The sequence below is a fragment of the Euwallacea similis genome, chromosome 4, assembly GCF_039881205.1.
Source record: "Euwallacea similis isolate ESF13 chromosome 4, ESF131.1, whole genome shotgun sequence".
Classification (NCBI taxonomy): Eukaryota; Metazoa; Arthropoda; class Insecta; order Coleoptera; family Curculionidae; genus Euwallacea; species Euwallacea similis.
Window position 1 is genome coordinate 7380004 of NC_089612.1, and position 17908 is coordinate 7397911.

A 17908-nucleotide genomic window follows, 5' to 3' on the forward strand; every position below is an offset into this window, starting at 1 on the left:
AAAAGGGCCACTTTACGTTAAGCGTATCGTATATCCTTGGCTTAAATTTGGCCCATTTGAGGGAACGTTTATGCTCAATGATAAAACGGCGGGATTTTTTTTTATCATCTCCCCTTCTTTGGGCCTAAAAAAGCACTATTCCTTAAATAAAAATTAAAGAGAATGTGATGATTGTGAGTTTCTATTTGGTGGTCTTTTTCTTTATTTTTCTAAAGTTATGGCAATTTGCAGTTTTTACTGCTCGATTGATGGAGGACAAAGAACGACAACGAAACGAAAATGTTATTTATATAAATTAAATAAAAATTTAGTTCGAGAGGAGTTTTTGTGGCTCAAAGTAATCCTTTAGGAACACGTTCTTTTTCAGAGTAATGGCACCATAAACTTCTAATATCCCCTCCTGAAAATCAACAGGCATGTTGACACTTTTCATTCTCTTGTGTTTACAGGCTTTATTGATTTCCACTTCAGAAGCTCGACAGAGTTGGGCTCCCTAGGGGAGAAATTAATTTCTATGAAAACCTCATATTATTTAGAAATTCCACAGGACAGGAAAGTCTTATAGGTTTTTGCAGCATTTAAAATTGCAATTATTCAGCATTTTACAGCATTATTGCCGTTAAGTCTATTTAAGATGTCTAATACATTCCTCGGTTCAGGTATTCTGTAGCTGTGCTCAATTTAATAAAAATTTATGATATCGAGCACTTCTAGGGATTTCTGGAATGTCATCACTTCGCGGAGATTTTATGCATATTCATCTTCATTTTTGAATTCCAATTCTATTTATTTCACCTAATAGCATCTAAGTACTTTTAATAGAATAGTTACCCAAAGAGAGTGAAGGTTCATAGAAATGCTTATGTTCATAAGACACCAATTTTTCAATTTCGAGTGGCTACTATAGAGGTTTTCTAAAAGGAAATGATAGATTGTATTGATACCTATCAGGTGATTTTCAATCAATCGGGTTGGCTGGCGGTCATCGGAGATCAATCTGATCTGGATCATGGTTAAGTTTTCAACTAAGCTCAAAAAAAACTTTTCTTTTATTTATCTCTTTCATAATTCGTTTCAGTATAGTTTTCGTAACGATTTTTAAGGAGAATTTGGTGTATTTTTGCCTAAAATGTTAATTGATAAATAGGTGAGAGTTGAATATACCCTCCGAATACTGCATGATAACAGCCGAGGCCAAATTGAAGAGATAACAAAATGGACAATCAACGTCCACGTGTTCATGTTTGAAATAAAAGCAGGAACAAGGCTCTTGCTTAGATAACAAACACGAAGACTTGTTTGCATATGGCCTACAGACCTCTATAATTCTAGGTTTTGCCAACACTAGGTATATTCATTTATAATTTCAGTGGAAATATAATATTTTATTAGTTTAGATTTTCATACCTTTTTGGACCTAAGACGAAAGTATGATTTTTTTTCTCGAATTAAGGACTCGTAACATATAAATAAGAGAACTTTGGACTGAATCTCCATGCAAGAAAAAATGTCGAATGTTTGGTGGATTTCTTCCATTACTCACTGTAGGAACATTGTAATGATACATTTTAAGGTTGAGAATGTTTTTAGCTCAATAATAATTGACATGCTATTATTTTGTTTTTTGGTCCATAGCGGGCCTCAGGTCATAATGGAGCACAATCCTCAGTTCACTAAAACACACACCTCAATTCATTAAAATATTATTATTAAAAAAATATTATTTATACAAATAAATATTATTATTGTATTTTACGCTAGCAATGATTTATTTTATTATCTTTGACAATAAAGAAATCTGATTAATTTGGTGTCGGTAGCTATATTAAATTACGATTTGATCAGTCAATCAGACCCATAGCCCAAGACAGTGGAGTTGCGAAATGGAAATTCCTTCAATTCCATATAGAATCAATCAATCCTGGGAAAGGCAATTGGGACCGAATTTCGGTTAATTTTGTCACAATGAAGGACTTTAATGTAGGTGTCAGAGAATAGCCTCATAATTATAGAGCCAGCAAAGAACTCGATATTATTTGCAATGTTTGTGAAGTTGAGAGCTAGAAGCATTTTTGCGTCACTGTGTATTTGTTTATAAAAATACTAATTTGGTATATTTAGGGGAAAACAGTCTTAACAAGTTATAATTGTTTATACTTATAACACCCGGTGTCTGTGTAGTACAGTATCACTTTACCAGATGTGGTTCTTATGCTGATTCAAAATAATTCTTCATTTTGCCCCTATCCATTTTCACTGAAATGAATAAAAAAGTAGCTTTACAAAAAAAATTATGTGCTTATCTGGAAATGCACTTACCGAGGCACTTATTTATTCTTGCTGAACACTTTCTCGTCACATGGAAGTTCTTAGCTGTAATAAGCTCAAGCGAGTAAAGTGTAATTTTCAGATATGGAGTCACGAAGTAAGCACATAAAAAACGCCTTTTTAAAATCAATTTTTTCAGTTCTTGTACAAGCATTAAAAAAGAGGGAAGCCGAAAAATTGCGGGGCTTCCGGTAATTTGTTGCTTGAAATAAAAAATTGCAATTCATGGTTCTTCGCGATCAAGTGGCTTCAAAACTGCTGCCCATGGATGGGGTCGTGCTTCGAATTCCTTGACTCCAAGCACAATTAAACAAATATTTAAACTGCAATTCATTTTTCAATGGGAAAAAAATTGTAAATCTGCTCATGAAGCATGTTTGAGTTCATTGAAATTTAAAATATTGCAATTTACTTTTTTTTTGGTTGAGATAATAAAAAAAAATTCAGCACAATTTTTACAATTTCATACATGGTACTTAGTTGAAATTCAGGAGACTGAGTAATGAAAATTGCATTTGAAATAATTATTTAATTTCAATTTTGAAAAAAAATTCAAATTAAAAAATTGCCTTTTTCGAAAAAATAGAAATTCAAAAATCCCAACCTGAACTAACCACATATTAAAATTGAACTAACTTGAAATTAGCCACATTAAAAATTTTGATGTTCCTGAATAACTTGAAGGGGACTTCTTAGAATTTTTCTTTACATGGCTTTTGTAACTTTATGGAAAAAGAAATTTTCCCATAAAATAGCGAATTCCTACAAAATGCGATTTTTAAGAATTTTACGCTTTAAAATTTCGTTATCTTCCCCGGAGCAAAAGCCATGTGAACCATATGTTATTAGGGGCTATTAAAATAAAGTTAGATCCCTCATATCTCTCATCGCTTTTTCCATTAGTATGCAGTACGTGGGTATATTTCTTACTCTCCGCAGCTTCTCCTTATCAAAAAGTAATTTGGGAGCAGACGTTCTTCTGCATATACGAAAATTAGATTTGAAACACATTTTACGAGAAAGCAAAATTAAAATTGAATATTAGAAAACTCGCGCTCCTCATCAATCCGGTATAGTGAACTATTTAGAGTATTTATTAGTCGTTACCAGTTACATACAAAAATAAATAATTCAAATAATTTGGTCAAGATACATCCCAAAGTTAGCTTAATTTTAGGGTTATGGCAGAGAGGAGATTGGTTTAATACTAAGTATTATCACTGTCATACTTCGGGGCCTTTCCTTTAACAATTACTGCCGAAAATAATGCTAATTCAGTGTTTCACACCTTAATCTTTTATTTTGTAAGTAATTGCATTAGAGAATTTCACTTGAAATCTGTGTTGTATGTTAAACCGTAGATGATGATTTCTTATTTCATGGTTTATCTCGAATTTTTAGATTAATATTGACCGTACTTTCGTTTTTAAGGCTCCACCATTATTGCATAGTTTATGTTTCCTTAATATATTAAGAATTTTTGACATTTTTCAGCTTAAACTGAAATGTGGATTTATAAACTGGGAGCAGTCTTGGATTTAGGGGTTCAATAGCAGGGTTTCAATCGACAACTGGGGAACAGCTCTGGGGAACAACCCTGGGAGATCAAAAGTTGATATAGACACATGTAGGTAAATGTCCTCTTTATTAGCGAGACGAAAGGATTTTTGAATGTAAAAAACAGATTTGTTTGATAGAAAAGTATAGAACAGAAGAAAAGAATGAAAAAGACGTTGAGAACCTGTGCACGACTGATTTTTAAATTTGATAGCACTATTTTGGAGAGAAAAAAATAACTTTCACAAAGTGCTAATAATTTTAATTATCTTATCAAATGAATCCAGAAAAAGATAAAGTCGGTTTTAAAAAAATTCTATTTTCCACCTATCTTTGGATATAGTCAAAAAGCACTCAACTTTAAAACAGCAGTTTATTCAACTCGGGGTTAGGACTAGAATTTAGTTATGCGTATTCAAGCCTAGAATCTTTTTTTTGATAACCTGCCATAGTTAACTTATGCCCCCTTAATTTGACGTGACCTTCATTGGGAAAAGAGATTTCATTGGGTATTTTTAATTTTTGTCTATTATGAGCCGCCTTATGTATTATTTATGTAGAATCCCAGTAATCCAGCTTCCAAAATATTTTCAAACAAATAATAAGGCTAAACTAAACACTTTCTACAATAAAAAAAATCTTTAGTTCTAAAGAATCGAAAATGGAAGATAGCAAAATAAATCAATGAAATTAGACTATTTCTCCCGTCGTGAATATGTAATAATATGTATCTACCGGATTCTAGCAAATAAACCCACCGTGGTGTAATGGAAAATCAGGTGATGTCGATTAGCATATAATTTGTCTGCAATTTGAAGGCCTGTCTTAATTAATGGCACAATGAAATTACCTGGTTGTCGGTTCGTAGCTAGGTAAGACAGCCGTCTTTCGAGCAAGATTAAGGTAAACCGTAATGGAATTGGGTTATTGATAACCGTAATGAAATGGTTGAATGATAATTTAATTTCAAGAAAAATTTCTAAATTGAAATTCTTGGCTAAGTCAGTTTGGTTTAACTTTATTAGCGTTTACAGCAAAGCATTTTGTCACACAGGTCTCAAACGCAAATCAGTTTGATATTACATTTACTTTCTTCTTAAGTAAAACCAAAATTCTAATCCATTGAAAATCTCATTAAAGGGCTATTGATTTAAGTTTCGTCCCATCCCTCCGATTCATCCTAACATTGACTTCAGTTTCTCGATAAATATTAAATATTTCCTAAATTTTAGTGGTCTTTTAAAATTGCTTCGCTAAGATCGAGGATTCCAAACACAAATAACGAAATATAGCCAAATCACGCACTCGACTGGAATGTTGATTACGCAGCAAAGAAAGTTCGAAACAGGCGCATCGCAAATTTACAAAGGGTCAAATCAACTACTTGTAAGTTCGAAGGGATGTTATTTGGCAGCTAAGAAGCGGAAAATTCGGAATACGACCCAAGTTGATTTAATCCTGAAATTTGAAGATTGGAAATACGTTTGTCCGGAAATAAACTGCTTCACAAAAGTTAGGGATACGGTCAAATCTTAATAAATAACAAATAGCGTGTTGGTAAATGTATTTTTTTCGTATCAGTCTTAAAGCGATAACAAATAACCTGGATAAAAAAATTAAATTTATTATTATTTTACATTTTTTCAGTAAATCTAATCAAAATATTGATGTCGAAGGCCGCGCCATTTGGGTGGTTCTTGTTATTTTACTTGGTTGTACAAAGGTGTTCGAAAGTTTCTATGATGGTTCGGAGAAAATTAAGTTCAGGAGAACAAACCAGGATCATAGGTATGCTCCAGGCTGGACCAAAACAACAGGATGTTGCCCAGTTGTTCCGCATTTCCCAAAGTGTGATATCCAGACTGTTAACAAGGTTTCAACACACTGGAAACGACGCAGACAGGAGGCGCACAGGGCGACCGAAGAAAACCACGGCTGCTCAAGACAGACTTATTACATTTTCTGCACGAGGAGAAACCCTGTAGATATGTAGGTATTTGGCCGGTAGCCTATCGAACGCTACAAGAGTCTAAGTTTCCAGTGAAATAATTCGCAGAAGACTTAAAGCAGCAAACATAGTCTTGAGATGTCTTTTAAGAAGAGTTCCTCTTACACAAGAAAATAAACTTGCAAGACTAGAGTGGGCAAGAGAGCACATCAATTGGGGTGAAGAGCGGCGTTTTGTATTTTTCACGGACGAGTCCAGATTTGGCCGTTACTCTGATAGTCGGCGCATTCGCGTCTGAACAAACCCTGGATTACACAGAAACTTAAGAACGGTACAAGGAGTGCATCCTTTTAAGAGGGGCACAATAACGGTGTGGGGCGGAATTTGCTATGGTGGGAAAGGAAGCGAGTTGCACGTATGTGAAAGAAACATAAATGCGCAAATTTATGAAATTGACATTATTAACAAAGTTATGTCAAATTTTCAAGCTACCACAGGAGAAAATTTCTGATTTTTGGATGATAATGTCCGATCACATCGCGCAACAATCGTTATGCGATTGTAAATGAAGGTATGGGACATTTACCGCTGCCGTCAAGATCGCCTGACCTTAACCCCATTGAATACGTGTGGGACATGATGCAAAGAAGCGTTGAAGAATATCAACCACACCCCCAAACAATGCCGCAGCTTCGAGAACTTCTTCTACAGTTATGGGAAACTTTACCACACGACACGATAAACCATCTCATTGAAAGTATGCCAAGACGATGGGAAGTAGTTGTACACGTGAAAGGAGGCCATACGACATACTGAATTTCCGAGATGTAGTTTTTATGTTGTTTTCCATTTTGCAACAGTTGTTTACTATTTTTTTGGTTTTCGTAAATAAATTAAAAAATATTGTTGATATTAATATTTTACTTATTTTTTTGACAAGGATTACAAAAAAATCATTCCTGTTCCTAGCCCTAAGCAACATTTAAAACATCCTAATATCACTAACTTCTGTGGAGCAATTTACTTGAAGAAAGGATCGAATGTTGAGGACTATAAAAATGTGACAATTACACGGAAGTCCACCAAAAACTGAAAATTCGCGAAAGGGTTCTGGAGGTAATTTGGTAAAAATAATTTTCCTAAAATTTCCAGTTTGCAGACGAACTTTAAATAGGATTAAGCGCATAAACAAAATTGTGGAGTTCAGCAAATATCAAAGTTCTGTTAGGCCAGTTGTGTGTTTGCCGAGAAAGTATAAAGTTCAACAGACCCTCGTTTAGTCACTGTCAGGGCCGTCATGGATTGTTAGGGTAGACAAACGAGCTCTAAGAGCAGAATTTATAACTAAATGAAATATTGGGCAAATGAATAAAACGTGACACTAAAAGTTTGGTATTGTTTCAATGTCCTGAAAGCTTCATAGCAAATTCAGTTCTTAAGTTTCAAGAGTAAAAAATTGCTACGTGTATCTGGATGTCTGTTAATTAATCTCTGTCCAACGTTTCACAATTTTATATAGTTTTGGCAAGAAATTTTCATATCATTTAAATTCCCTCTGGTTGGGCTTTTCTTTGTATCACTTCATCCTGACTATGAGTGATTACCATAATAGTGCCACCTTTTTGATGTAGATGTAGGTTTTTGTTGCTTTTTGTCATAATTCGATATCCCTAACGTGCTGTCAGTAATATTAAGCATTGACTAACGTTAGTTTCTTGAAGATATTTAGAAACTCAGTAGGATCCTTGAGAATATTAGAGTGAAATTCATAATACTATGTAGTATCAATATTCATAAGAACAAGGACATAATTTGTTTAGGGTACCCCATGTAAAAAAACATTAATGAAGAATGCCACACTTTTGTAAGACATCCTGTATTTTTATCAATTATTTAGAAGTATACACAGCACTTCTCTCAAGAACTCTCGTATTTAACTTTTTGTTGTAATCTCTAATGCTAAAAAAGACATTGACCGATTACACATTGCTTGAACACCCTGTATGTACAGGGTGTATAATATTTGACTTTTAACACGAGTATCTTGGAAGTTATTAGATATACGTAGTTGGTTAAATGGAGGTAAAGTTGTGTTTTTATATGGATAGTAATTTCCCTCTTTCAGTTTTGAGCTTGTTTAGTAGTAAAAAAATAAACATAAAAATCCCTACTTATTTTCTTGCGGCTTTGTTATTCATTATTTTTAAAAGCCTTTCAACACCTTCATAGAACACCTTTTTTATCCTTTCTAAGAAAAATAATTTTATTTGTCAGATTAACTTCTTTTTTTTTACACGGATTGGGATTTTTTTCGTTTTTGAGTAGCTTTTGACTTACCAAAACTGATTACGACTTTCAATTTCGGATAAAGCAACTAATTTCAAAAAGAAATTTAAATAACTTATGCTACACCAGCATGGATTTTTTGAAGGGCAACGATTATAAAAAATCCAGGTGCGTATTTTAAAAAAACTTGATGTGGAACTCTTTTAAATGAAACATCGTATGTGATAAATAAAATTATTTTCTTGAAGAGGATCAACAAATACCTTAAGAAAGTGTTTAAGGAAGCCCAAATTTCCCAGCTGCATTTCCCAACATCTCTCGCGAAGTGTTGGGTGTATTGTGCAACTGGTGCGAAAGCGCAAGCTGACGATTAATCCCTGAAAAATAGTTACTATTCCTTTCACGGAAGGAGGATACTGCATAAGTTTCTCTTGAAACTTCCATTCCTCCTCTAGCGATCTTGTATCGTTCATTGTTAGCTCTAAGACGGCTTGGATCTGGCACATAATTCGAAACTCTCCGAGAGACTGAAAAAACATAATTAAATTATGATGGCTCGATTACATGTTCTCAGTCCCTCAGGAGTTTTTGCTGCCTTTACAGCGCTTGAGGGAGACGAGGGCGAGGAGGTCGCCGAAACCCTCGTCCCGAGGACAACGCGGATTTGGTATCCGGGGAGTTCCAGAAATTAAAAGAACCCAGGACATTAAGGCTAATTTGGACTAATCTGATATCTGTGACGTCTTTCAATGAGTGGACCATAACAGGTCGAAAAGGATTGTCCGTCAGTCCACCCAAGTGAACTCAGTATAATACTACTCAATTGGAGGAATACAATTCCTCTTAAGTTTCTTCATATATGCCGAAGTGAACCGAACAGGTTTAATTCGAATTATTTGATTACATTCTAAAATATCAAATGAATCGCGTGAAAAGGGCCGTTCCAGCTGAAGGTATTTAGTAGAGCTATAATAATATATCATGTAAAGTAAGCCTGATGCTTTCCCTCTTGAGGGTGAGAAAGCTTTAATAACTTGAGCTTATCACGTGTTTCCCACGTTAAGCACTCAGTTTTAAAGTAGGTAGATATCCATTTTCATTGCATGAAAATTACATATATTACTACAACTGCTTTGTTCTCAGCTCTAGTGTGGAATAGCCTATTTGGATATATTAACCAACCAAGAAACCTTCTTGATAAGACAAGCAATTGAAATTGGTGGTCCAGGATTCAGGTTCGAGTGTTAAGTAGAAAGAGAGGTGAACCCTTCAACTATAGTAAAATCGATTTGCAACTCATGTTCGCAATTACGTCGAGTTAAAATCATTGTAACTACTGTGGTTTTATAATTTGGTAGATTGATGGCACTGGAAAATAATTCCATGAGAACTCCAAATCCAAGCTCCAGTTGCAATTTATCCCAATTAAATTGTTTTCGCTCAGGGGACAATGGGAAACTAAAATAGGAATTTTCAGTATTTGAAAGAGGATTAACGAATGTTGAAGTTAGAAGTCGTGCTGTTCAGGACTTAATTGAAGTTTGAGCATGTTAAGGCCTGCTCTACTACTAAGGGTCTATAGTATCGACGCTAGCTCGTTCAATTAAAATAGAAATTTTAATGAAATACTATTTTCGGATAATGTAGGTTTTTATTTAACTTTTATTTTTAACTGCTATAATTTGAATAACCGAGGGATCCACGGGGGCCAAGTCTGCGACAAATTGATACTAAACAAAATTTAATGCGATTCATTGTGGAGTGATGCAATAATCCCATTATTTTTTCCCTAAGTTGATTTCTATTGTATGTTAAAGTTTCCTCGTGCGTTCTTCATATTTACCTCCCCATTAAATAGCTCTTAAAATTCCAGAATTTCTCTCTTAATTCCTATCTTTCTTCCAAAGGTCATTCGATTAAATCATTTTTACAACTGAAGGGTCATTCATCCAATGTTAAGTTAAATTATTGCTTTACAGTTTAATAGTGTGGGCGATGTGGATCTATAACGCTTGTTATCCCATAGATATCTCTATTTATGACTTTAACCGGTAATGACACGTCAAGTTTCGATCTATACATCTGGAATTCTGGTATTTCAAATGGAATTATGTTGATGAATGATGATATTGTTATTGAATCAATCCAAGGGGTTGGGAAAGAGCTTTTTTAAATATGAAGGTTAGAAGGTAAATTATATCACATTCTAAGCTGAGAGATTGATTAGCGTGTATTTAAGTTGCGCATACTAAAGTTGGATTCAGAACAGATTAATTTTTTTACAGAGAATCAGAAGAATATAGGGCATCCCACATTAGAATGAATAGCATGGCGTTCCTAGGGGAAGCCGCATAAGACTTATGCAGTAGATTGAAAATGGAAAACAAGTTTCGTATTTTCTCTCGAAATAGAATTCTCAAAAAATATTAGAAGTAAAAAATCGACTAGATGGAATTAAAGTTGTTCTTTTACCAGAGATATGCATTGTCGCTTATTTTTTAATATTCAGTACGCTTTTGTCATGTAACCACGTCTGCAAAGTCTCATAATTTTTGCGATCCGAATTAGCTGCAGTTTTGTTATTGAGTTTTCCTTTTTAAACCATTTCTCTTTCTCTAAAAATAGTCCAACGATAATTACATTTGTTGTCAACTTTAGTTGGACTCTGTTTAAATATTGAAAAAATTAGTCATCACGGTGGGTCACACAAAAAAAGGATTAGAGACAAACCAGGCATTGCGATTACAGTGGTTTAAAATGTTGCTGAATGGTCAAAATCAAAACCACATAAACTCCCTCATCCCTGGGTTCTAATGGGCTCTTGTTGTTTATGGCGCCAGGCGTCCATATGTAGGATAATATACTGACAAGACAAAATACGAAGAAATACGGGTGAACACATGAAGATGTAGATAGGCCTGTGATGTTGCATAACTCATGTTCAGAAATAATCAGAAACTATCAGGTTCATGCAACAATAGGTTTCACTTGGGAGGCCTATAGGTACCTGACTAAATCCTTACCTAGATAGTAATAAAAAAATACATGCATTTATTTAGGTTCCTCTATTAAAAAAAAACTGCATAAGAAACGCAGATATAAATATGCGATTATTAAAGTATTTTTTAATTTGCAATATATTGGACCACTGGATGGCTTATCAGGCGTCTAGACATTTTTTGCTGCTTTTTTTGTGTGGCCTATGGCGATGACTAATTTCTTCAGTATTTAGATGAATTATAAGTACATATTGAACCTATTTTTTTACAAAATAGTACAATGGACATTCCTATACACCGTCCGGATTTGGGGATGGATGTGGAGAATCAAGAAATATGGAAGAATATTGGCCAGTGTGCAAAGAAAGGTTCTACTATGGGTTGTACTGTGTTGTTCTGCGTGAGCCAAATATTGATCAAATGTGTTGAACTTACTACTATCCAAATCATGATATATCTGTGCCCCCCTCACACCCGCGGTATAAGTATACGGTTAGTACAGATAATAAATCAGTACGATATTGATGTGTACAGGGCGTAGATGACGGCGGACGTACTTCTAATAAAATACGCCAATCCCTGAAATGAACTTGGAATTACGAGTTTCATTCTTTCTTTGAAAGGAAAGGATTTTCTCTGTGTAAACCAAAAATTCATTCTAAAAGTAATAAAATAAAACCAGATTCAAAGTGATAAAAATAATCAATAAAAGCAATTTGAGGAAAATTAGTGGCTCGAAAATCCTACCATCCAAAGCTATATATGCAATATCCCAACCGGTCATAAAATGACCTTCTAACATTCCATAGCATGTTACAGGTAATATTTTGGAATGAGTTTTCGATTTTTCCTCCAAGTTCATCCAAATTATTAACCCTATCGAAGCCATAAATATGAATTTTACATGCTTCCAAAAAAATAAATTGCTGAGAAAAAAATCTGGAAATCTAGATGGCCACAAAATAGCCTCTTTTTACCCTGTAATAAGTCGTTGCGGGAATGTTTGGGACAGGCATCGCTTGACCAAACGACTATTATGCGAAGGGCATCCGTTCAGTTGAAATCAGATATCACAGAATCGATTCCAAACGATTCTCTGAATTTCGGACACAATTTATTGTTCAGGCAGGTCCAAGTACTTCGGACCAGTCAAAAGTCCATCAATGAAAAATGGATCGATCGCGTTTTCATCCAATATGTCTTCATAGACATTCAATTTTTGGGGATATTGAGAACGTAACAGTATTCTGAGAAAGACCTGGAATCTCGGGAAATTTGATGACTGCTAACGTGAGGGTTTACGGCCACTGCACTTAAGACGCCAATTTGATTATCCTCATTGAGATGAATTGGATTTGCGTTTTCACGTTTCTTCCGCTCCAAGCTGCCTGTTTCCAAGAATCGGTTCACAACACGGTAAAAATTGCTATGCCCCGGAACAATTTTATCAGGAAAACGATTGGCATAAAATTTTTTCGCTTAGTCCACATTTCTTCTTGATTCGCTATAAATTAAAATCATTTCGGTTTTTTTTTTATTCACTAAAATGCAGTGCGGCTTTAAAAATTTCAGTCTGGCTAGTCCGGTGGAAAGGAAAGATGTGTAATCCCGTTCGGTTCTCGATATGTGCTGCTTCCAAAAAGTGGCAGCCAAGATGATTTTGTACCGGATAAAGTTCACTACTTATTGAGGTTTATTAATATCGAAAACTTCTTCATAAAAATATTACGAGAAATTTGACGAGACCAAACGCGCGTCTTTGGGTCTAAAATCGGACTGACTAAAAATGTGACTGTTTTTTTAAAACTTAAACTAAACATAAACAAAATCAGAATTAAATTCTCTCCCGTGCTAGTTGAGTGTGAATAAAGGGGTGCCTGATTACAGTCTAGACTAAACCTAAACATAAATAGGAATTAATTCAAAAAATGACTGACGTTAATTACATAAACTGCATACACTTAAGGGTACTTGATTACTAGATTAACTTTGACCTAACAACAGGTAAACAAATCAAATAAACACAAGATAAAACCTAAAACGGTCATCGATGGATTTGTCGATTTCACAAGTACACACAATCAATGAAGAACCATAGTAAACTATTTACAATTGGGTTTGTCTGTTTTAACAGAAAATTGATGAAACTGAACTTATAACACTGCCAAGATAAGAGCTTATTTTGTATTTAGTATTATTATTAATTTAATCACTTTTAGAAAAAAATATTTCAACCAAAAACATCTTTACTGTCAATAAAAAATTTCAGTCTCTAAAAAAATTGGATGTTCCATTTACAAAACGGAGTTGACCCTAAAAGACAGGTGAAGGTGACCTTGGGAAAAAATTGACAGAATAAAAAGCTGAGCTCTCGAAAATAAAAAAGACTTTATTTGAGCATTTATTTGTAGATCTTCTCGATTTTAAGATATTTGCTTGTCCCATTTATCTAGAATCATCTGGTATGTATCTACTGTCCCCTGGTTAGTACACACGAAACTATCACATAAAGGTTCTCATAGCTTGATTCTGCCGGTAAACTTTCGCAAGTTACCAGTACTTAAACAAGGTAAATCTTTAGTTTAGTCCATTTTTGGTAATAGAGAACGCAGCGCAAGCAAGAGGGAAAATTTCGAACAACCCAGTGAACTGAAAGTTTTCAATACATAATAAGTTCTCATTAACTAAATTTATTAAAGGTGAGTAATGGAGACTATTTTAATTATAATGAATGGTAGAAATTTGTTTGCAATAATTATTTCAGACAAAGTTTAACCTTGTTTCTGGTAATTCTATCCTCGTAAGTTCAAAACAATCTCTCCTCGGAGCAATGATCACATAACGTTTAATTTCCATTTAAAGTTTCCAACTGAAATGTGATCTGTGTAATACAGGTAATTTTGCTGAAACTCTGAAGTTCAAAGATTGAAAACTTTATGTTTACGACCGAAAATCCTTTTACAATTTGTCCATTTTCGACTCTACGAATAAATCAAGTTTTTTGCCTTCGAATAAATGGCTTTTTTCCGGCGCAGAGCAGCAATTTGACAAAGACAAATATTACCTTGGCTCGCGTTACGCCATCGTTCTACCAGAAATGATAAAGTTTTTGCCTCAGGGCATAAAATTTCGCTTTCCGACTGGTAATTTTTCTAATATAATATAAAAAGACCTCATGTTCATGTTTTATTCGATAAATTTTGTCAGAGGGTACAAAATCGTTGTAAGCGCGAGAATTTCTTTTTGCTGAGGCTGAGTGCTTTGCTTAGAGAGACAATGATTAAGTAAACATACGGACGAAAGCCAACGGCAAAAGTGACTAAATATTCTCTTCAAATCGACAAAAACTTACCAGGATCGTATTTAGAAAAAAAGTCTGTTACATACTTCCATATATATAGTCAATTTATTAAAATCTTTCGGCAGAGATTTTGTTAGTAGGGATTATCAGCCCTATAATGTCACAATTTGGGGAAACCTGTGAAAGCATGTTTTGGTGGTACCATCGTGTACTTTCTCAGGGTAACTACTATTGACCCTTCGGGCGTCTTGTTGCAAATTGAACCTAAGAGCAGATGTCCGCTTTTCTGTTATCCAACTACCGACTCCAGATTTCGGTACCAGTAAATTTTCCCTCCCGACCTCTTTAGTGATAGGTTTGGAAAATTACTCAAATTATACAAAAGCTCACTTCTCAACGAACATTCACCCGGTACACGTCGCGACCGGTCACTCTCGACACTTTATCTTACACTTACTAATTTTATTTAAATACCTTGTATTGATTATAACATTGTATTCCAGATCCATTACTTCAATAAATAATAATTAATAAATCATGTTAACCGACATGTGCATTAATTGAATGACTAATATCATTTCGTTATGTAATTTCAACTAAACGAATCAAACAAAGTCGATGATCATTCTTGACAAACAAAATGTCATCGAATAAGATTATCTTCATATTGAGGCTTATAAAAATACTGCAATGGAAAACTGACTTCAGTTTTTATCTGTTTCTCATCAAAACTGAGTAAAAAAAATTCTGTTAGTTTCCAGTTTTCTTTTTTTTGATAGAACAGGAAAAGCAAAAAAATAATTTTTAGATTTATTACCACCGTGAAATTATTCCCTTGAACGCGCAAGTCGTTATCTTTTACCATTTGCGAGGTACCGACGCTGAAGGTCCTTACGTAAGACATTGTAGACATTCTGGTGATCACAGAATTTGTTGCCTTCTCGGACTTATCTGAATTTTGTATTTTTTTCTGAATTCCATACAATTTCTATACAAACTCATTTTGAATCAGATATTTCAGCGCACTTCAAACTATATATTTTACATTAAGTTCGTATCAGAGTTTGTTAGATGGTTACATCATATTTCCCAAATAATAATGATAAAAATTGCGATAAAAACCTGCTTTTTACCGATGTCAAAGATATTTTAAATAACATAGAAACTCGAACACTCAGTAAAAATGTTTAGATTTTGATAACTTTTATACATATGTCAGAGGGGTGAAAGTAGATAAATGATTAAAGCGCTAAGTAAATTGGATAATTTGAATTCATTAATTGGGGTTTTTATAATGAATAATGTGTTGATGCCCCACGATTTCTTACACATTCATTAATGTGCGCAGACATACTCCTTATGAGGTGGTTAATATCCTCCCGGAGTATTTCATTCCAGTCAACTTCTATTTCATGTCGAAGCGCTGCGAGAATTTGAAAAATGAATGTAATGTTCGCAATCTCGTACCAATAATGTTCCACACGTGTTCAATTGGAGATAAATCTGGAGATCTTGGAGGCCAAGGCAGTAATTTAATCTGAGCTTGTTGAAAGCAGTCCAACGCTACCCTTGCCACGTGTGATAGGACAACATCCTATGGAAAGATAGGATTTTGAAGGGTTCTTAAGTATGGAATCAAATAAGGGTCCACTATTTGTTGGATGTACCGCTGAGCTTCATAAAAATACTATTAAAAAAAAGAAATATCCAAGACATGCAGGCCGATAAGACTGAAAATGTAATCACGTCTTTTTTGTGGTATCATAAATATTTGTGTAAAATATTATTGAAATCGGAACATGTTTACTGGGTGTTCGGGCTTCTATGTCACTTAGAATATTTTAGTTGGCAGGAAATTGACATGACTGAATGAAAATCTAACGTTTCAAAGGATGAATGCATTTTTCAAAAAAAACACTTCAAAGGTAGATATGAAAAATACGTACCTATAAAAAAGAGAGCCTCCACGAAAACGTCCATGATCACTGAAGGTCTCTCAGTTTCCGGCCTCAGGAAACTAGCGTTGTAAGGCACCACTACGGCCACATAAAACGTGGCAATTAAAATCAGCCAGTCCCAGGCATTCTTGAATACTCCATAATGTGATATTATGAACCGGCTCTTTTTTACCGACGCTGTCTTATATTCTGGAAGCGGTTGCGGAGTTGAGCTCAACAAGTTCTGAAAAAGGAATTTGTGTATTTTAATATAAAACCATTAGAGAAACAATATTCCGTTTATCCAGCAAAAAAATTCATGTTATTACATTCGGTCAACTGGGAGATATTTTTAAAAGTAGGAATATATTTTCTAAGAATAATAATAACAATGATAACATTCTAACCAACTTCGAAGGGATTATCATCGGTCCATTAGCCACTCTTTAATATCCCAGGAAGCGTATATTGTTCGTTTGGTGGATAAAAATAAGAGAAAATAAGGTGGATGTAGTAAATACGTCAAAATCACCGCACAAGTAGTGTAAGAGACCTTATCAGTTCTCTCTGAGAGGGGGGGGGGGGGGGGGGGGGAGAAAGAGGCCACCTTGCTTGATCTCTGAAAGTCGCGTTTTCAATCACTATCTATATAAGTGATCACGAGATTCACTCTTAAGTCGCCCAAGGCGTTATTATCAAATTTCTTACATGAGAAGATATAAAACTAGCGGAAATCCTTTAGAGACTAGAAACACAGTTTGGAGAAACCTGTCTGAAGAAAATACAAATATACGATTAGCATAAGAAGTTTCTGGAGGAACGAGAAACAAGTTGAAAACAAGCCTCATGCTCACCACCTTCGAACCAGTGTGTTCTCTTGATAGACTTTCAGGGTTTCAAAGGGTGTTTGCTTATTGAGTTTCTCCATGAAAATCGCATAGTGAACTCAGCTTATTACTGCCAGTTACTGGCTGCGACAAAGCTTGCATATAGCCAGAAAAGACGAGAATATTGCTTCATGACAATTCGTGACCCCACACAGCCAACTTGACTAGGGGAAAGTTGGTACAAATTTGCGGAACAACATTGAAATACACTCCCTACAGTCCGGATCTATCTCCTTGTGATTATTGTATATTTGGACCATTGAAAGAGGCACTGGGAGGAGAAAGATTCAACAACGATGCAGCTGTTGAAGAATTCGTGAGCAATTGGTTGCAAACACGCTTCGCTTTTTTTTGATAACGTCTCTAAGAAATTTTGAATATATTAGGAAAAATCTATTCTTATGTAGAAAAATGATATCTATTTTTCACTTTTGGATCTTGTTCCAATAAATTTAGAAAAATAATTCCGGTTCATACTTGATTCACCTTCGTATTAGTTCCAACCAACTACCCTGCAGTAGTAGACGTAAGATATAAAGAGTAATGCAATTTGGAAACAAATACTTCAAGCTTGAGCGACCTCTTATGTATTTTTATCTGTATTCAAGAGATGTTGACTATTGAGAATTATTATTATATGTAACATGAAAGGCACATCAAAAGTT

General features: G+C 34.6%; 1 protein-coding gene across 2 annotated transcripts in view; it reads right to left on the reverse strand.

Annotated features, from left to right (window-relative positions):
- Elk (Eag-like K[+] channel) overlaps positions 1-17908 on the reverse strand; it is a 115875-nt gene that overhangs the window by 27395 nt on the left and 70572 nt on the right. For both annotated transcript variants that reach the window (XM_066388902.1, XM_066388901.1), the window contains exon 6: positions 16366-16600. In XM_066388902.1, coding sequence (XP_066244999.1) covers positions 16366-16600 — 235 coding nt within the window. The remainder of the gene's footprint in view (positions 1-16365; positions 16601-17908) is intronic.